The 21,604-nt window shown below is 35.2% G+C and overlaps 1 protein-coding gene and 1 long non-coding RNA gene across 2 annotated transcripts in view; one reads left to right on the top strand and one right to left on the bottom strand.

The window, feature by feature from the left end:
- The window catches only part of LOC140699349 (uncharacterized), a 29,767-nt gene extending 9,283 nt beyond the window's left edge, over positions 1 to 20,484 (bottom strand). Inside the window, exons 1-2 of the long non-coding RNA XR_012077462.1 lie at positions 20,403 to 20,484; positions 18,734 to 18,756 (exon numbers count right to left, since the gene is read on the bottom strand). This is a non-coding gene — a long non-coding RNA (uncharacterized lncRNA). The remainder of the gene's footprint in view (positions 1 to 18,733; positions 18,757 to 20,402) is intronic.
- LOC102539006 (protocadherin-15) overlaps positions 1 to 21,604 on the top strand; it is a 379,801-nt gene that overhangs the window by 170,822 nt on the left and 187,375 nt on the right. The window contains exons 12-13 of the mRNA XM_072971518.1: positions 5,694 to 5,887; positions 13,643 to 13,775. Of these exons, the coding sequence (XP_072827619.1) occupies positions 5,694 to 5,887; positions 13,643 to 13,775 (327 nt within the window). The remainder of the gene's footprint in view (positions 1 to 5,693; positions 5,888 to 13,642; positions 13,776 to 21,604) is intronic.

A 21,604-nucleotide genomic window follows, 5' to 3' on the forward strand; every position in this document is an offset into this window, starting at 1 on the left:
TTGTTTGTGTCTATATGCCTCTAATTTTTAAAATTATTTAAATGCCAAGAAATGAAGCTTTATAATTAGTATTTTTAATGTTATGCCTGGTATGTGGTAAAAGAGCGTGAGGTTATAAAACACCCTCCATGGGCCTAGAAATAAAAGAAAATAGATTTCCCATTGAGAGGAAAATCTTAAAACAGCAAAATGACTGACAACTGTGATTTGCACCTGTCTTTTAAGGGTCAGAAAGTGGGTTCAAACCTCCATGTACCCTTCAGTAACCCTACCTTTCCTCACTAACCCAACAGAAGATCAGTTAGTTTCCTTTTTGGTTAGTAACCTGTTGTCCCAAAGAGTGAACATGTTAGAAACAAAGGGGACAGAGAGCATTCTCCATCAAAGTAAGCCTTGGATAACAGATTTTAAGTATTATAATCAGACTATTTTCAATGTAGCCATGAGACTGTCTTGGCCTGATGTAAGTACATAATTATTTGAGTCTATTATCATCTTATTATGAGGTAGTCATCCTTGACTGCAAGCATTGGATAGATTGGTCATGAAAGGTGGGTCCTGGTTAAAAGTTCTCAGTTGTAAAATTGGCCATCTGACTTTCTATCTCTTACACTTGATTATTGTACAAGGAAAGAGGGCAATGTTGACTTACATGGTTCATGAACCACATTTGGAGGAGCCCTGCTATAAAATGGCATCTGCATCTTTCACGACTAGAAATTGAGTATAATCAAATTATTAGCACATCTTGTGTCTAGAGAGAAATTACTGACATGAATGAGAATGATTTTTTTTCAATGTGGGTTTATTTTTGGGGGGACGGTGGGAGATAATTAGGTTTACTTATGTATTTATTTATTTTAATGGAAGTGCTAGGGATTGAACCCAGGACCTTATGCATGCTAAGCACACACTCTACCACTGAGCTGTACCCTGCCACCACGAGAATGATGTTTTATCTTCAGTTCATGCAACAGTATTTTATGCTGCACAAAAAACAATTTTGTAGGCCATCTATGAAGTCTTACAGGTTGACACTGAGATATGCTCCACATAAACATTACACATGAAATTACATATTAAAATTACTTTTATAATTTCCAATATCATAAACAAAATTAGAATAAGCCTATGTAGTATTTTAATGACTCTGACATTATGTCAAATAATAACATTGCTCTCTGTGGTAAGTGTGTATGCACATGTGTTCAACCGTTGTTTCAAAGAAAATGTCTGCCTCTTGGCTCCCTCTTGCAGTAAATTGTGTTACAAAGTCAAAGCATAGTCATTGGGTAAAAGAAAAATGCTTGGGCATTGAGATGTTTCAAAGATAGGCTATCTTAGGAAAAAAATAATATTTCAAATAGAAAAGCAGGGATTTCCAAGCCTAGTAACCTTGCTTATTTAGTTTGTCAAAGGAAACAAACAAAAACACCACAGGGCAAGTCATAATGTGTATTTGTATTACAAACACATGTTATATGTGTATTTTCCTGGACAAATAATAATTTAATGCATATAGATGTTTTTGTGTTTGACACTAAACTAGATGCTCTGAAAAATACATAGAATGAATAAGAATAGTCATAACCCTTAAGGAGTTTAATATACATTGTAAGAGATAATCCTTATGCAAGTGAAATAATCCGAAAATATCACAAACCATTATTGAATTGTTAAAATAGAAGGAGCATCCTAAAATATTATGAGAAAAGTGAGTGGAGAGGAGTATCTGTTAGGACTTAAATAGTTAGGAAGCTTTCATTGCTGATTAGAATTTCATGAACTTACCAGGATGTTTATAGGATCTTATTGAAGATGGAATAATATGACCAAACTCATGGTAATTTCACGAGGCAGTAGGATAGCAATTTGACTGCCATTGTAGGGGGAGGAACTGAATGATAAAGAATTAGCTTTTCTTTTATTAAGTTGAATATTCATTGGCTTATTCTTCCTGCCCCCTTGACGCTACAGGCTTTTCTGTACTTTTGTATTTCGTTTTATCCATCTCTAATAGCACTTATATTAAAGATAGTTTTCTTTCCTGTTTCCTCTTCCAGACCACAAACTACTTGACAGAAATAATTTTGTCTATAACTTCCACACTCTGCATTTTTCAGAGCCCAGTGTCTGGCACAAATTAAGGTCTGAATAAATGTATCCGTTTATGTATCAATTTTTTCATACATTTTTTCCATCACCAGAGTAAGTATTAGAGACTATTTCTCTGCCAACTCTGGTTTTTAACTGGTCTGGCATCATAACCACATGCCATCCAGTAAGTATAAATTTTCACTGACACAAACTTCTGCATGTCATTCAGTGCACCAGCCATTTGTCTCTCATGAGGCAGCAGTGTTGCTCCTTAATCTGTCCAAACCTCGCCAAAGATAAATCAATCTTTCTTTCCTTCTTTCTTTCTTTCCTTCCTTCTTTCTTTCTTTCCTTCCTTCTTTCTTTCTTTCCTTCCTTCTTTCTTTCTTTCCTTCCTTCTTTCTTTCTTTCCTTCCTTCTTTCTTTCTTTCCTTCCTTCTTTCTTTCTTTCTTTCTTTCTTTCTTTCTTTCTTTCTTTCTTTCTTTCTTTCTTTCTTTCTTTCTTTCTTTCTTTCTTTCTTTCTTTCTTTCTTTCTTTCTTTCTTTCTTTCTTTCTTTCTTTCTTTCTTTCTTTCTTTTCTTTTCTTTTCTTTCTTTTCTTTCTTTCGCCAAATTCAGGGTCCTTCTCCAGCACTGACCACAATTAAACATCACATCTGAGAGAAGCAGATGGGAGGATTATACTCTAGCTCTGAGATGTTCTCTCAGAGAAAAACAGGAAAGCATTCTGTCTTGAAATCTTAGTCTATGTGCTCCCCATCATTTTTACTTTGTGGGAGTGAGGGGTGGCTGAGGACAAGGATATCTGGAATGTGTACATATTAGAATACTGAGAGGGAGGAATTGTGGGGAGGTAAGATTAAACTTCCTGAAATGGACTAATACATTAGAGAAAAGAAATATATAAAACAAATAACTTAGTGTTTCTTACCATTTAAATAGCATAACATTTAGGTAAAATGATTAAAAAGCATAGATTTTTTATTTTACTTTCATCTGATAACATGTGAGCAACACTTTGGCTTCTCCATGTAAACCAATCCATTTTTATTTAGAAGGCAGTATTTCCCACTAAATTAGGGACAGGCTTCATATACCTGTGATCTCACAGACCACTGATCACAAGGTCACTGAGTTATTGAGTTAAATCCCCACCATAGTTTAGTGTCATGGTTTCTCACAAGATGTTACCTATTATTGTTTTCAGGGTATTCAGTGTCTCAGCTCCCTTTTCTAACTTGAATCACCACTAATTTCTTTTAAATATTTTTGTTTGCATATGTAGGAACTCAATTATGTGGATCTTGACACTATTTTATTACTTAGTGCTGAAAAACTGAAAAGTTGTATAAAGCTATGTAAGTAACTAACATAGAGTTCATTTTTGGAGTATTTGTTAACCTTCCTACTTGCTCGTGGTTTCTGTGGCACTAGTTGTGTCCCTGAATATATAATCTTATCTGTAGTTGGCTGAGTCTGCAGCTTGGGGGTTGTTTCTATCACCTGTGCTTTGCAGTACTGTTTGGTATTTCCAGCACCTCCCAGATGGGTGCCTCTTAAAATTTAATTATCATCCAGCTTATCCTCTCTTCCAGTATCATTTCTGAAAATGTTAAATAAGACCAGCCGTAATGCCTATATCCCTAAAGCACGTTCCTCCACACTTCTTAACATGATGCATTGCCATTTATCATTAAATTCCTTTAGCCAATTTAAGTCCCAGGAAGAATGTTAATATTGAATCCAATTTGAGCTAAATTTTAATTAAGATTTCCTGAGACATCGTGTTAAGTGATTTACTATAATCAAAATTGATATCTCCTCCACTACCTCTATCCTCTAATTTTCTTATTTTATTCACACACAAAAGAGAATGAGTTTGTCTGGCTTGAATAGTTCTTCATAAATATATATCACTCATTTTGACTGTTTCTGCAAATTGTTTCCTTCTCCTTTGCCTTTAGGACTATGTCTGTCATTCTCACCCAAGTCCCAGAAACATTTAATCAGATACCTTTCTTTCTGGTAGCCACATCTGCCTACCCTCAAATACCCAGTCTCAGATTTAGCTGAATTTATGCCTCCCTCTCAAATTTCCGTTTTTCGTCTCAGTTATTTTTGTTGCTGCTATTTCTATGCATGTTATCTTTCTAAGTGCAGTGGATAATAAAAGTAGAACAGACTAGGCACACATAGCACATCCTCGTAAGCATGATGAAGTGTGTAAAGTACTTTCTTTACAAAATTTCATCAGAACAGTTTGTGTGATCCTTTGAATGAGACATTAATTAATGCAGCAATCCTGAAGCTGAATTCCAGTTTCAAGGTAAATGTGCACATTCATGATTTCATCTAAGAAAGTGCACCAACATGTCCAGTAGTCTCCCAGAGGAGTCTGTGGATATAAAGAGCTGCTACTTTGCAGAAGTGAAACTCATGGATTAGAACTGCATGAGAAAATGTCTGTAAATAAGAAAATTTTTTCTGCAGGTTTATTTATTACAGTCCTATGTGCTTCTTTATTCAACAGGAAACTTTAATTGTTTTTCTCTTAGGTGTAAACTGAGGCCAGCTTTCTTCTCTCCATCCATCCAATGATGAAAACAAAAAAGTCTGTGATTCTTCGTAAAATGCGTATCATACGATTTCCCACTGGAATCTTTTTTTTCTTTTTTTCTTCTCTTAAGTAAATTTATATCTATTCAGGAAGTCAAGGAGTCTTATTTAACATATTAAATCATTATTCCCTGGATTTTGCTTTATAAAATCAATCATGGTTATTCTCTTTTTACATATAATGACCCAAGATAGTCTTTAACTACTGGATACCATTTGCTCCAAAGTGATAATGAATATGTGCAAATTAGCCATACAGACACTTATATGATGTTATTTCAGGGACTCTGACTTGTAATCCTCTTCTCAAAAAATATTTCTTGGACTTGGTATCTTAATTTTCTAACTAGATATTCTACAACTGGAGATGCATTTGTTTGCTTTTGAAAAGGTAATACTCTAAGCATTATCAGTCCTTTAGAAGTCACTGTGAACAAGATTATAAGAATCTTTCCTAAAATCATGTGTAAATAAAGAGAATTCCAGGAGAAGAGAGTCTCTGAGAGATGGATAGGAAAATATTATGTCTGGAAAAAATTAGAGCAAAAAGAAGGGTAGGAGTAATAAAGGAATTAAGGCAAACTTCACCTATTTCATTTTTTCCAGGCTTCCATCCTTAGAAATGTATGTTTACAGCTTAAGAACAGGTGATAAGATAGAGAAAAATATTCTTATCTGGACATTAGATTTGCTTTTAGGGCTTTCCACTTTCTTCCTTTAGTAAATTAAAATAAAGATAGTCTTCAAGATCCAAAACCTTTTATCACTCTCGCAAGGGAAAAAAATCTTGCCTGCTTTGATTGCTTCAGTATCATCATAATACACAGTAGCCTCGATTCAAGAAAACAAAAATGTATATGCCAAGAGAATTTTCTTTACTTATTTTTGTCTTTGAAAGCAAGCGTCTTTTGTTGGGAAAAATGACACAATGGTGAAGAGTTGACTCCCAAGAGGATTTATGTTGTGATTCTCAATTCCAGCTCACTGCAGTTGATGCAGACGAGGGGTCAAATGGAGAGATCACCTACGAAATCCTGGTCGGGGCTCAGGGAGACTTTGTCATGAACAAAACAACAGGGCTTATCACCATCGCTCCGGGGGTGGAACTGATAGTCGGGCGGATTTATGCGCTCACAGTCCAAGCAGCGGATAATGCTCCTCCAGCAGAGAGAAGGTAATTTATGTTAGAACCAATGCAGTGTTTTCATTGCTTTTGTTTAACCCCATAATTTAAGAAGCGCAGCAAGCATTCTTTTATCCTATAAACATCAAAATTAGGTCGGAAAATCAGAGAGGCAGGATTCTCAGGAACTGCATATTCTTATTTGGACAAATTGTAGGGAAAGTACAGTAAAGTCAAGACTAAACCAAAATATAATTAACTCTGATTTCACAGATGTGAAGGACGAAGGTCTATGTTGGGAATGGGGAGGTAGGAACTGGGAAATACCAGAGGCATGTGTCCAATTCATTAGTGAAAAGCAAGGGTGCTGATAGTGAGAGGTCACTGATAGCATGTAACACATGATGTTCCAGGGTTTTGAAGACATCTCTCAGTGTCTGGGTGATTATTTTTTAAAAATTATACACACACACACACACACACACAGACTGAGCATATCACCATGGAATATGCTATATTATTTTTATTTAGAGTATGAAATTTATTGTCTGCTTTGACTCCTCCCCTCCAGAATATTAGTTCACAAGGACAAGAATCATTGTGGTTTGGCTGTCTCATTTCTCTTCAAAAATTGTTTTGAAGCCAGAACAATTCCTGAACGCCCCAGGTTCTAAGCAAGCATCTTTTGTGTTTGTTTTCCTGCATTCTTAGAAAATGTCATTTTTGGTTTTTAAATAAATGAATTGTAATTAGAGACGGTAAGACAGATTTGAGGGGGACAAAACTATAGGCAGAGAAAGGAGGTAGAACACCACCACCACCACTAGAAGAATGTTGTTGCTGAAGGCTTGAACGGTGCCATCAGTTAGGAAAAGTGGAGAGGAGAGTTGTCCAAAGAATGAAGAACCCTCCCAGGTTTTTGTCTGAGGTGACTGAGTGGTAGCAATGTCAGTACAGTGCACGTATTTGGGTGAAGGGGAACAGTTCCAATTTTGCATGCATTTAGTTGGACTTGACGATGGTCTTATTCAAAAAGCAAATAGATAACTTGCCTGAACATGAGAAAACAGTCAAGGACTGTTTCTTGTGAAGAAACATTTAGACTATTTCTACATATTAAGCAGTTACAGAATCTAAAGTAAGAGTCAAAGTTTGAATGAATTTTTAATAGTGGTGTCATTCATGCTGGGTTATTCTGCAGGGGAGCTGAAGATGACTGATCCTGTTTAATTAGCATGTACTAGGGCCAGACATCATGCAGGCTACCTGCATACATAATTTCTAATCTAACAACAACATTGTGACCTTTGCATACTTTATTTTTTTTCAGACCAAAAATATGAGCCTGAAAAAGGGTAACTTACTTGGTTAAGTGCCTCCTTGCCCACTTACATAAACAAGTGGTAGTGACTAAAGTAAACAAGTGGTAGAATTATAACTTGAACTCAGGACTGTTGGATTCTAAAATCTCCTCCTCCATTCTGTTCCACAGTCATAACCTTTAGTAGTTATTATTCTGGGGGGAAAATACTATAATTGCTTAATAACAATACTACTAATGCTAATTATGAGAACAGACATCTTTGATTTTTATCGTTTAAATTTTTATTAAAGCCCTTTAATAGTCATCAATTTATTATTTTTTTTTCAACTGAAGATAGTGCTCTGTTAAATAGTTCTGGTCTAACCTATATGTGCTTATGTATTATGATGTGTTTTAAAGTACTTTATTATTTAATGAATGAGATTTTAAATCCGCTTCTTGCTAAGTTCCCACTTGCAAGTCATATCACTGATTTGCCTAGATAAGCTGTTACCTACAATAATTTGTACAACAATGGGTTTTTACTTGAATAAAATCGTATCCCAGTCTTGGAAACAAAGTGCCATCTTCAGAATCTGACGCTACCCATCTTTTCAGTGATACAAGGCATTTAATTGACTAGCCTCTTTGTTCTCTTTGTAGACAATGGTTAGGGCACTAAAAGATGACCTCATAATGTTCAGTCAAGCATCAGGTGGGGCCTGCAGAGAATAAAATCCATACATCTCCATGCCACCTGCTGTAATAATGTCATGTTCCCTGTAGGATAACGACGTTCACTATTTTTCTGGAGAAAAGTTTTTCTTTCGAACTGAGTTGATAAATGAACTGAAGGGTTGTGAGGCTTTGTTTTCAGTATTTCCTATGGAAGGACGATGCTATTGCAAAATTATGAACATAAAAGTATAGATTGTGATATATTTTACAAATTGACCCAGCCAGTAACAATGACATGTAAACCTAATTAAATAATAACAGTAAAAACTATGACAGTTTTCTATCTTATTCTTTTCAGTTGGCAACCTCAGTTTATTAATTTAATTAGCACTGACTCTCAAAATGAGGATGATACGAATTAACTATGTATTCGGTATTGTCATTGAGTAAGCTAGGTGAGATTCAGTGTGTAAGAGGAGTAATAGTCTATGGTGTTTATATCTGGGCGATTTTGTATTAGTCTTTGATAAGCAGAAGAGGACAAATTAAAAGCTCAAAGATTAAAAAGTTAGATATTTTGAGATAGTATTTACTCTATTGGTGTCTGTAGGTCTCTTATTTAATTAAGTAAAGTACATATTCAATATTAACATGAAAAAAAGTACTACTTTTAAGTATTTATAAGAATACAAACAGTAAAAAACAATCCCTACCCACAAATATGCCACAATTATGATAAAACAATTGATGCATGGCATGGCATGGCATGCTTTTTTATTCTCGAATTTTTTTCATGAAATTCAAGGCTCTTTCTAATTAGCATAAAATTAAATCATCTATTCTTAAATAAAATTATTTTTCATTGTGAATATATCTTTTTAAAAATAACTTCTTCACATGATATATTTAACATTAATAAAAAAAATGATGAGTATACATTTTAACAAGAATTTACCGAGTTTCCACAATTCCTAGCTTCTTGGGGAGGCACTAGAAATAAAAGACAAGGTAAGATCTTTACTCTCGGAGCATTCATGTAGAGGCACAGGTAAATCTGGACATAGAGTAGAAGATAATTGTAAGTGCAGGTTAACATGAACAGGAAGGATAATGAGATACCCTAGAAGAGGAAACAATAAAAGCAAAGACACAGAGACATGACAAAGCATTTTTTTGTGGGAACTGCTTAAAATCTATCAACTAATCCCCACTGCTGTCAAGATGACGTTTAAACCAGTAAGTAGAGCACATGAGTCCCTGAATAATCTGGCCCTTGCTCATCTTTCTAGTATTAACTCCTACCATTGCCCTGTTTACACCCTTCTCTTTAGTTGTACAATAGGTTTAGTTTTCTTGTTTATTGCTTTCTGAATTTGCCCATGTGCTTCCCCCATGTATAATGCCTTGTGGTTTTTACACTTAAATGCCTTCTGCATCTTAAAACTCTGTCCCTGTAACTTCCCCGAGAAGTTTCACTGACCTCTTATGTTAGTTTTAAATTTGAAATTTTTGCTTCTATGGATTCCTGTATGTACTTTCAAAAGAGTAAAATAGAACCTGTGAACATTGAACTGTAAATAGAGCTTTTCTAGCACAATGTTGGTGGGGGACAAAGGAAAAAGATAATTTCTTTAAATCTACCAGTGAAAGCAAACTAAATACCTGGAACCTTCATCTTAGAAACAAGGTAGAAATGTTGAATTACCAATAGATACCCTGTAGCATATGTTGACACATTTAAAAGAAAGTTACTGCACAGATTGTACAATCCTCTAAATGTCAGGAACATCAGCTCAATATCACTGAATACTACTGTCACATCTAAAAGTTCAGATTTTTTAAATTTTTAAAAATTATACCATTTCTAAAATTAAGGCCTCGTAGGTCTATCTTCACAACCTATTATTTATTCATATTTTATTTTATTCTTTAAAAATAGTGCTATCGATGAAGTTTCATTCATGGTATAAATAATTAAAATTAATTGTGGTATCATAGCCTGAGCTCAAGACTTGAAATTTGTGATTTCCCGTAAGAGAACATCCCTCGTTGAGAGCCAAAGATGTTTTTTTTTATACTCACACATAGAAACACATACACATCAGATAACTAAAAATGTTTTCAATTTACTTCCCAAATTTGTTCTTATAGGATGTGGGGAGAAAGGACAGGCAGATTTCTAATTCAGAAGCCTTGCCTTTTAGTTTATCAGCTATTGCTAATTAACTTTGTAACCTTGATTCTGTCACTTAATCGTTCTGATTTTCTAATCATCTTTTATAAATAAGAGTCAAACTAGATGGTTTCTAGAGTCTTTTAAAATCATAAGATTATCTGAGAAAATACATCACTTTTCTTGTTCTACTTTGACCTCATTACCAAATGAGAAATTTTAAAACTTTATGATTTTCCTGTTTAGAAAAGAGATTTATTTACATCATACTGGCCATGTTATAAAAATGAAATTCATATGTTGTAGATGCCCAGTTTTATGTATTTAAGACTAGCTATAAAATGGAAATATAAAATGTACACATAAAATGTTATTATTTATCTGGTGACTGTCCTGTTTTATTATGTACTTAAATGATGCTGTTGAATTACTATCATTTATTACAGTATTAATGATTTCATTTTATTGTTAGTACTATTGGTATTCAGTTTTAGGAAAGCTAAGTCTGACACTATGCTGACCTCAGGGATAAAAAGGAGATAGCATTTTAAGAGGCAGTAACCCTCAAGGAGGTTGGTGCTTATTTAAACACATTGTAAGGAAGTGCCAGGATGTTAAAGATGAAAAATGGAAGACCTTGAAATATGATCTCCCTCCAGTAACTCTAAGATCCAAGTCCCAGGTTGGGGGGGGCATGATTAGCAATTCTAGCATTTGAATTGCTGTGGGAAGGAACAAATGAAGGAAAGGAGTAAGGGCAGTTGAAGGAGACCATCGTTTTGGACCACATTTCTTCACTGTCCTCCGCCTTGGTGAATAGAGTCCTTTTGGTTTTGCATTTTAAAGCTTTCTTCTCTGGGGCAAATACACAAGCCTTATCTGAGGTCCTTATTGTAATGTTGTGGGTGGAAACAGTTTAGCCCTCTAAAGTGGGAAAATAGTCAAAGGGGAAAGAATAAGGAAATATACAAATTGCAACAAGTTTAGTATACACTATACTTTGAAGAGCAAAGGGAGACTCATAGTCTGGTAAAGATTTTATAAAATATTCCAGACCAGTAAGCTGAAGCTCTAAAGAATATCAAAAGCAGAAAAGGCCCAACTTTTTGAAAGGAAACTTTGAATTTGGAGTACAAGTGTGTTCTAGGTCAAAAAAAGTTGATCAATGAGGGAATCTCTTGCCTCCAGGGTTATTAGGAGAGTTTAAGGTCAGTTTGTTAGAGGAATCCTCGGGCTCTTAACTTAAAAAGCAGGGAAGTCTACATATTATACTCGTCGTGAACTTCTGGAACAGTGTTCAAAATCAAGTGTGTGTAAGAAAATCTTTGTATATCCATGGAAAATATCGATTTTCTGTCCCACACCAAAAGATTCTGACCCACTATGTCCAAACCCAACTCTACCACCCTCCACTCTGGGAAGGGGTGAGGGGATACCGTGCCTGTAGGTTTTTAGCCTAGAAAAGTGAAAATATGTGTTTAAAATGTCCAAAATATTTTAAGGGATGTGAATAAAGTAAATGCAAGCTTATTTACTCCACTCCATAGAATAGACTAATATGCCTTATTTTGAACAATTATCATTAAAAACTGATACATATATGTTTTTATATGTATATATATGTACAGATATACATACATACATACACATGTGCACACACGTATATAATGTAATTTAATCCTTATACTAATCTTACATGCTTTATTATGATTATTACTTTCCAGATAAAAGTAGTGAAACTGAAAGAAGTAATTTATACGTAGTAGCATCAAATTCTAATCCAGGAATATGTGCTTATGAATCCTGTGCTCAACATCACTCAGTTAGGGTTCTTACCAATATAGGGTAAATGTTACAGGACTTATTGTGCATAGGGAATGTGCTGGCAGGAAAAAGGAAGAGAGTTATAAAATGTTTAAATGACTTGACAAATAACAGGCACTAAAAGAAGCCAGGATCATGAAGGGTAATATCAGCAAGAGTGTCTATCTCAGGTCTGCTGTTGGAGCCAGATGGCCACCTGAGAGGATAATAGGTCCTCCTCATATTGACAATTACTTTCTTCTCACAGTATAAGAAGTGGGACTCTTTGCACACTAAATTTGTAACCTCCTGATATTTTTCTTTCCACTGTGTTTTGCATCTAGCCATGATAATACCTGTAAGTTAAACTTCATACCTGGAAGTTTATAAGCAACATTTCATTATCCATTTTAACCGGCTTTAAACATCTTATCCTTAAAGACTGAGATGTAAAAAATATTTTTAAAAGAAAAACGATTATAATTTGATTAATTTTATTGGCAACTTTTAATAAAAAGGAGATAAAATCAGATCAAGAACGAATTACAGATATTTTAACAGATTATAAAGTCTAAGAGATTTTAATTTAAAATGAGATTACTTTGGAACAATGTGATACTTTTAAGTATGAAATTTTTTAAAGTTACTGCAGCTTGTTAAAGGTACTTAATATTCTATAAGTATCTCGTCTACTGAGAATATGTTCACAAACAATTTGGACTTAGGCATATTATAAGGTGATAAGTTAAACAAAACATTTTCAGTGCCTAGGATCTGTATTTCTCTTAAAAGCTTTTCAAAAAGTAGACTATTATAGTATAATAATCTCAGTTAAATGTTTCTGGTGACCATGTCTTTTAACTGATGCACTTAATAAAAAGAGCTTTGGTCTACATTTAGAAAATTCTAGCCCCCAAATAGAAATTGCAACAAACATGTTTTGAATAAAAAGGCACAGTTTTGTTAACATATGTATAAAGCATACAACTCAGGCAGTGAAGGTATGTTCTTCAAGACAGAAGACTAACTTTGTAAATCCCTGGGTCTCAATATGTTTTAGGCAGTGTTCTTGTGTACAAACCTTGAATGTCTTGCTTCTTCAACTTTTGTTGTATAAAGAAATTTCAGAGTTAGACATATCCAAAAAAGTGATTATGTCAATGCTAATATTTTTTGTCCTTATGAGAATATTTTATCTCTCTCTCAAAAAAAAAATCCCTGTCAATGTAAGGCTTCACTCAAATCTAATTGCAAATTTTCTTATTGTATTCTTTAAAGAAGATTTAAAAACAAATTTGATTTTGTTTGCAACTGTTTTACACAATGATTACTTTATGATCCTGACTCTTGACATGCATTTCATTAAGCCATTGATGCCAGCCACAAAACCAATAAAAACACAGCCCATATTTTGCTTGGTGTGTTGTTTTTAATCAATACCCCCTCTGCTGGTTTAGTAGGAAGAGCTCCAAGGACAGCTAATTTTACCTGATATCTGTAGAATATTTTTTTGCTATTTAGAGAAGCATTAAAAAATAAAGTCAGAAGTCAAGGCAAAATGATTTATTAGTTTTATTTGTACAGCTATTTCTTTTTAATCCACACTATTAATCTAAGTAGAAAAATCAGTACCTGAGGCATTTTCTTTCCTTTTACTAAGATAATTTCATAAAAGCATTATATTTTGGTGGTAGCTTTTATTTTTCCATCCTTTCAGTCTGAATTCTTATTTTCTATAAAAATTCAAAGTTTCCTCTTCTGTAAACCCAACAACAGAATACCAAACGCAGTCTGTCATTAAATGTGGTGTAGATTTTTACCCATCTTGTTCGCTTCTCTTTCTCTGCAGGCACTCCATCTGCACAGTGTACATCGAAGTGCTTCCTCCAAATAATCAAAGCCCTCCTCGCTTCCCACAGCTGATGTATAGCCTTGAAATCAGCGAAGCCATGAGGATCGGTGCTGTTTTATTAAATCTGCAGGTATACTCCTTAGTTTATGTGTAAAGTTCTAGCAACAACCTTGAAGGCAAATGGGTTTATATCTGTGCATGGGGGGAGAAAACCTCCCATGTCTGCTTACACTCTAGTGAATGAAAATTCCATCTGGAAAGAAAAGCAGGAATAGTATGGATGGAGGGTTTCCATAGATAGCCTATGCTATCCATTGCCTCTATTGAAGAATGAACCGTTAGCTGGCAGGGATTAGCTGCGATCATTACAGGAGAGAATGAAGGGACTGGAAACATGCCCTTGAGTGTTTTATGTTTTGCATCCAAAGAGTCTGCAGCTGACTATTATTTTCTGTCTTGGATTCCTTTGCGCCAGCAGGATTTACTTTTGCTGCTGTGTTTTATGGAAAAAATAACTTTAGATTCATCAGCTGATGTTAGGCATTCTAATTGGGAAGCAGACAACTTCATTCTGTGGCCATGGGCAAATCTTGTAATTGCTGTGCCTCGGTTTATTTGTTTAGATGAAGTGGTTAAGTTTAGGCAGTATTTCCATTAGCAGCTCCCAGTTCCTGGGCATATGAGTTACTTTCAGAATGATAGCATGGCTTTCACTATTTACATATTCCTAACTAAAACACATTTGGCCAGAAAATGCTGTATTTTCAACTGAATCTACAGCTTCAAGTTGGGATATGTGTGGTGTTGATAATAACTGTCACTTGTTGTAAAAATCATAGGGACCATAACATGACATTTTATTTTCCCTATGGATGTTCAGGGGACAGAGAATTTATCTTCTCCTGTTGTTATATGGGAGTGGCAGGAGTTGCTGACATGAGAATTGAGGAAGCTAGCCTTGAAGGTTAGGAGAGATTTTAATGTGATGACTTAGGAAAATCTCAGCACCGGTCTTTAACCATAAAACGAGGTGGCACAGGGATAGCTTCATCTTACTCAAGTCTCACTTGAATACTGACACCCTCTCACTCAAATCCTAATGATATAAAAGTCAGGATTCCATAGAATGTTTATGGAAAGAACGTAAAAATAATGAAACATATTAACCTCATTATCTAGATGTGGAAAGTGAACCTCATGGAAAACAAATGAGGTCTAAATCAGTTGCTTGAGTTCTCATTATTTCCAAAACAAGGCTCCTACCATTATATCCCACCTATTATCTGAGGCTGCCAAAAATTTGGTTAGCATGACCAGATACTTCTCTGTGTCTGCTCTTGCGTTTATTTTGTTGTTGTGGTTCCAAGTAGCTAGAGAGAATTGGCTTTTGTTGTTCATTTACTATTAAAACTTGGGAAACAAAATTATATAGAAGTAGACATATTAGTAATAAGGAAATTTGGGAGATTTTAATGGACAAAATAAAAGAAAGGAAAAAAAACCCTACAGTTTCTTTAGGAAGGAGAAAACATCATGATTATATCATGAAAAGGATAAAATATGGGAAACCAAATATTAAGACAAGTACATTTATGGAATAATGAAAATCTTTCTTTACATAGATGGGGATTCATTTATTTAAACAAGAAGAGGAGGAAAAATAAATCTTAGATCTGTAAGATTCAGGCCAAGAAATTTTACATGTTTTACATTTAAATATTTCATAAGAATGCGCCTTTGTATAATTTAACTGTCTATGAGTAAGATATAATTTTACTTGTAGGATGGCCAGATTTCATTTCAATAAATCCCAGAAATTTCTAGGAACCATAAGGTAGGAAAATAATTCCACCTGTGAGTTAAAGATGAAAAGGAGTTGGCCTTTTTCAGATCTCCAATTTCTCTAGTACAAAAGCAGAGAAAATACTTGAAATGACATTTCTATTCACCCTTTGTGCTTCTGGTAGAAGCAAAAGAAAGGGTGCCAACTGCAGTGACAGTCTCTGTTAGAAAGAACTCTTGTGACACCATCAAGGCATTTTTCATAGGCCGCCAACCATACACATTTGTTCATGATCAACTGAGATTGAATTTAAACTATTGACCTAAAAGTTGAAAAGCTTCCATGAAATTACTCTTCCAAAGACGTCTAATAACAGAATGCATTAGAAGTACTTCTGGCTACATCCTCAACTTTTTCACATGTGGTACTACCCACAGCCGACTCACAGCTCAGTTTAGAAAGACAGGATTTGTGGAGAAATCTATTTTCAAAGATAACAGCAAACTGACTTCAAAATAATTTGTTTTGACTGAATCAAAGTGGTTTCTTTTCAGACAACAATTTGTGTCCCCTGCCCCCCCCTTCCCTTTTAAGTATTTTCCTTTCATTCTGTCTAAAAGTTGTTTTGGAGGCTGTGATTTTCCTCAGCGTATTAAGGCTGTTTTGCCTGGCTCTGCTGATGGCATCTAGTAGAGGAACATGTTACCCAGAGCTCTTCTTTTTCTATCTTCTTATGCTGATCAGGGTTAGTCTTAGGCCATTTTCTTCCAGAGTTGGTCGGATCTTGCTCCAAAGCATGCTTCTGTATAATCCTGACCTGCCAGGGAAGCCAGCTAGAGTGGCGTGCTGAGCCGTAGCTCACGCTGGGATCCTCAGAGCAAGTAGTATGAGTCTCTCCCCAAGTTCATGTTCAGTCACATCGCTAGCTTGAAATTGGCCATGGCGCGTGTACCTATGCCACAGAAATTGGCAAACACAACAAATCGGTATCCACCAGTCCAGGGCCAGGTGTTAAACTTTTACCATCACACCACTGGACATGGCGCCAATTTCCTCAGGTATTTAAATTGCTAAAATGTGTTGAATCGAATAGCTTCCTGAATCTTTTGTCCCTTTGAAATTCTGATCAACTTCTGCGACTCTAAAGATAAGCCAGTGCTGCCAAATAGCACTATATATTATATTCAAATATAGTGAGTCTCAGCTTTCTTTTGTCCTCACAAAAGCGTTATTTCCTTCCAACTTACCCTTATAATTTATAATTGATTGACTGTTTGGCTCACCCCTATTGCCATTAGCATAACCCTCCTTTCTTACACATGGTACCTCTTTGTATCATCACCATCATTCTCATTCTTATATAAAAATAATAGTTAACACTGATGTGGATCTTAATGAGGCAAGCACTATTTAAGTTCTTTACTTATTGTCTCAGTAAGGACAGCTGGGTTTATATTACGTGCACACTCAAACTCAACATTTCAAAAGTTTATAACTGAAGAGCTGGTTTCTTGCTCACACTGTATGTCCATCATGGTTCAGTTCCAGCTCTGTTTTCATCATTTTCACTGTAGTTTGGAGTGGTGGAGCAGCCTCTACCTGGGACAGTGTTGTTCTTCTGACAGTGGAAAGAGAGGCACAACAAACCACAAGCTTGCTCATAATGCTTCTCCCAGAAGTGACACAGGACCCTTCTGCCCACAATTCATCCACCAAACCAAGTCACCAGGCTATTTGTGGGTTAATCATTTGGGATGTATGATCCTTCCACTGGGGGTACACACCAGTCACATGGTGAAGTCTGATAGTCAGGAGCCCTGAGTTCTTTTGGCATAGCCTTTGCTTTCCCAGTTATTGCAGATAGCAGTTTTGCTAAATGATTCATTACTGCCTAACATGATGTCCCATCCTTACAGCATCCAATAACAGTTTCCTCACCCCTTTCCTCTCTCGATGTTACTACTATTTATATTTTGGGTGTTTGTTATGGCACTCTCCACTTTTAAGTACCAAATTGTGAATCAATTAAGATAGCTAGATTTTTGTTGCCAGATTTCACATTCTACGCCCATCACGAGGTGGCAGTGACCGATATTCAGTCTTCATTCCACGACTCTGACTGATGAAACAGCCTCTATCTAGAACCTTACTGATCTCTTGAATGAGGAAAACAAATCAAAACCTAGTCATTTGCTGTTACCTAGGAATGATGCATATAATATCTCCCCATGTATTAGTTACTCCCCACCCTCATTGGCCAAAGAAATTCACATAGATACTTCTGAATTAATATATCAAGAATATGTAATCTTCCTTCATATATGCAAATGATTCCACAAGTTTATGGCAAAATTCAGGCAGGGATGTCTTATTTTTCCTAAAAAGGGACTTCCAATATTTTCAAAATATTTATGTTGAATAGTAAAGTATACAAATAAATATACATTTAATATGTATATAAATATATATATTTTAACTCATATTTCCCCATTTATTTCTTATAAAAACCCAATGTAATTGTGTCTATCATTATTATCATCATAATTTTACAGATGGAGAAACTGAGCCACAAAAAGTAGGTGGCTCCTTTTCCAAGCTCATTGGACTACTAAGTTGTAGCCTAAGCCTTATAGTGAAACATTTCTGTGCTTACCCACGCTCCCTATGTACTTAAAATATCCCTGCAATTTCTCCATCTTTGATTCTTTATCGTCCTCAGGCAGTTGGGGGACTGGTACTGTTTCTACTCTGAGACCACTTTATAGTTTGGCTGATAACCATTGTTCAACATTCAAAAGTCTCCACCTGTTAATCACCCTCACCCTAACCCTGACTGCAGAGCACTGCCTATTTCACTTTCTGAATAAAGAGAAATATGTATGGTTCTTAAAAACAGCTTATCAATGAACTATTAGAAATAGTTGGTAAGTGCATGTTTCACATAGTCCATTCTTAAAGATGGAAGATTGAAAGTTAATTGTCAGAATACCAAATCCTGTGTCACATCGATTGCTTTTAGTATCAAACAAACATAAATCAAAAAAAAATTGATTGGTTCAGAAGAATTTGATAAATCAGGGTATTTTACAATTTCTCTTAATTGAAATTATTTGTCCTTATCGCTACTGTAATATTTCTAGATCTTTTATTTGGTTTCATTTCTAATTTTTTTACTTATAAATTGTGATACTGTATTGAAAGTCAGCTACCTTGACCTGCTAAAAAAAAAAAGTTGTATCTCTTCAACATATATACAATGCATCATTTCATTTGGTCATGTTGGGGAGGAAGAAATTTTCGTTTACCTGTTTAGTTTCTTCTGGTTGGTCTGAGAATGAAATAGACATGAAATAGATTAACAGGAGAAAATTAAACAAAAATTTGATAACACTTATACATGGGAGACTCCCAGGAAAACTGAATGTTTCCTGGGCCTGCAGAGGCAATGAGACCAAGGAGGAATTTTAACAAACAAATTTTACTAGATTCCTCCCTGTCTACACATCTAGTTTATGCTGCAGTTATCTGTGCTGATAGCTTCCTTCCTAGAATAGATCCTCTACCTACATTCTTTTAGGCAGTTAGGGGGAAGGTCAAAACTTCTTCCTGAGTTTTGGGGGCCTTAAAAATAATCAACCGAAATTAATACTCATGCCAAAGAGACATGCTCTAGGGTGACAAAGCCATTGCTGTGACTTTAATGAATAGCCGATATGATTGTCTTCATTGTCTGGAAAATGAGGAAACTGCAACTTAGAAACAGCGAGGTTTACAAGCCAGAGTAGTTTTTTTTTCCCTCTGAGTCTTAAATCAGGCCTCTACTGTATCATGTTATTTTAGTTTAGGCTATAGAAAAACTACTATTTTTTTTTTCCTGTGAGGTTGGTATGTTTTATATTACATTAGTTCTGTGTTTTCCAAAGGTTGATTTTATGGTGTTATATGAGGGTAAAAGATACTAAAGTTTGTTGAATGATATAGTTTAGTTTAATGGTCTCATGAAGAAAAAGTTACAGGAAAAAATAACTGACTTACCCTCTCTAACATAGAGGTTATAGAATAGAATATAGATTATTCTATATATTCTATACAATCTATACATAAAATATAGATTATCTAGCTAGATAAAGCATATTTGAGTAATAAATAAATAAATAAATTCCCAGATTCTACCACAAAGAATTCTTAGTTCTTGGTAGAATACTCTCCAAGAATCCAATCTCAACAGTCTTGGAGAACTTTACCACAGAAGTAGATAAGGATACATTTTTTGGTCCTCCAGTGTTTGATAATTCAGTGTCTTTCTTAGTTCAAGATTAAGAACAGAAAATCCAGGAGAAAGAAGGGGAGATTGACATCTAGTTCTCCAGCTGAACAGCTGATTGGACTGGAGCCGTGCATCTACTCAAGTTCAAGGGCATTGGAAGGCGATGTCATGGCAGAGTAGGCAGTTAGCAGGAGGGCATGAACTGCTCGCTTGAAGACTTTTTTCAACATTGTACGTAAGATGGATCCTGCCTGGGTCCATAGATCTCAGAGTTGGAACTTTTAAGTATAAATGAAAATTAAGGGGACTACAGCATGTAGAGAAGAAAGGCATACATATCAAGATATACAACAAGAGACCACCAACTGGGCATTCTGTAGAAGATACATCAGAATTTCTCAAGGGACCACCAATTCCTAGGATGGATACTTGGGGGTCGCATCCTTTGATAGTGGAGTCTGTTGGTGCTAGTCCCCTTCCACTCTAATTTTGGTGCAACCTCAGTACAGGCAATTCTTTTAAGAAATAGATTTTCCCCTCTTTATCCTTCCTGCATCAGAAGGAAATTAAAAGGAAGAAAAATGAATATGAGTGAAAAGACCACATTCACCTGATCCCAAGTCCCTAGGAACTAAATTTGATTTTAAATAATGAGGAATGCCTCATACAAATAAATAATGAGACAATTTCACCATTGTAAAAGTTACAGGTTTAAACTGAGACATCACTGATGAAGTCAGCTACACACCAGAAATGGAGGTGATCAACGCAGTAGCCTGATAGCAGCCTGGAAGAAATAAAACCAGTTAATTTGTTATCTAGGAGTTGAAATTTCTTATTCAGTCTGAGTTTAGGATAATGTAGGTCTTAGCTTTTGTACCTACAACAAAAGTACAGAGGAAGAAAATGTTTAGGAGATACCGTGGAGGTGCAGACCTGTAGTATTTGGCGTTTAAAACGATCAACTCTAGACCTGCTTCATTCCATTTCTAGATTCCTAATTGTGATACTCTCCTGTATTACTAGTTGAGGAAAGTGATAAAGCGTATTATTCCCTTAGCATTACTTCTACACAGCTTATTTAGGATGGAATACTTAGTTTCTTTCATACTCCTGCAAATAGTCAAAATACCCATTATCATGCTTATGCCTGACTGTAGAGAACTAGTCTTAGTTCTGACCAAGTTTTGAATCAAATGATCTATTCACCTATTATTGCTAGTAAGGTGGAAAATTCAATTGCATTTTGCAAAATGGTTAACAAACACATGCATGGGAAAGGGAGTAAAGATATTACCTTCTTTGCACACAGCCTGTTTCTATAAGGGTGAAGGATTGGGATTAGGGAAAAATAAGTGCTAGCAGTTATTCCTTGATTTAAAATGTCTTTGTCCTTGCCCTCTATTTTTCTACCAGTTCTCTATTTTATTGATACATGGACTTATTTCTGAAAGTGAGTGGTAGTGGAAATAATAATTTACTTGATGTAATGCCAGTGTTGATTTTTGCAAAAAGAAAGCACAGGTGTGGTAGAGCACAGGTTGACAAACTACAGCCTGTGGGCAAAGTGGCCTGTTTGTATGGCTGGGCTGGGAATGGTTTTTATGTTGTTGGAAGTTTGTTCAAATATAAGCAAATAAAAATGAAACATGAAAACAAAACAAACAAAAAAGGAAGAAACAAAGAATAACATGCAGAGACCCCACGTAGCCTACAAAGTCTGAAAATGTTAATGAATTTTTAAGGAAAAAAAATTTCTGACCCTTACAGTATACAATTGAATATCATTTGAAAATAAACAAAACAAACAAACAAAAAGTCTGTTATGTTTAAATAAAGTATAAAGGCGCCTCTAAAAAAGAAAAAAAAAGTAAAAGAATATTTTTGTACCCCCACAACTTAGCATTAG

This window comes from Vicugna pacos, chromosome 11 (assembly GCF_048564905.1).
Source record: "Vicugna pacos chromosome 11, VicPac4, whole genome shotgun sequence".
Lineage (NCBI taxonomy): Eukaryota > Metazoa > Chordata > Mammalia > Artiodactyla > Camelidae > Vicugna > Vicugna pacos.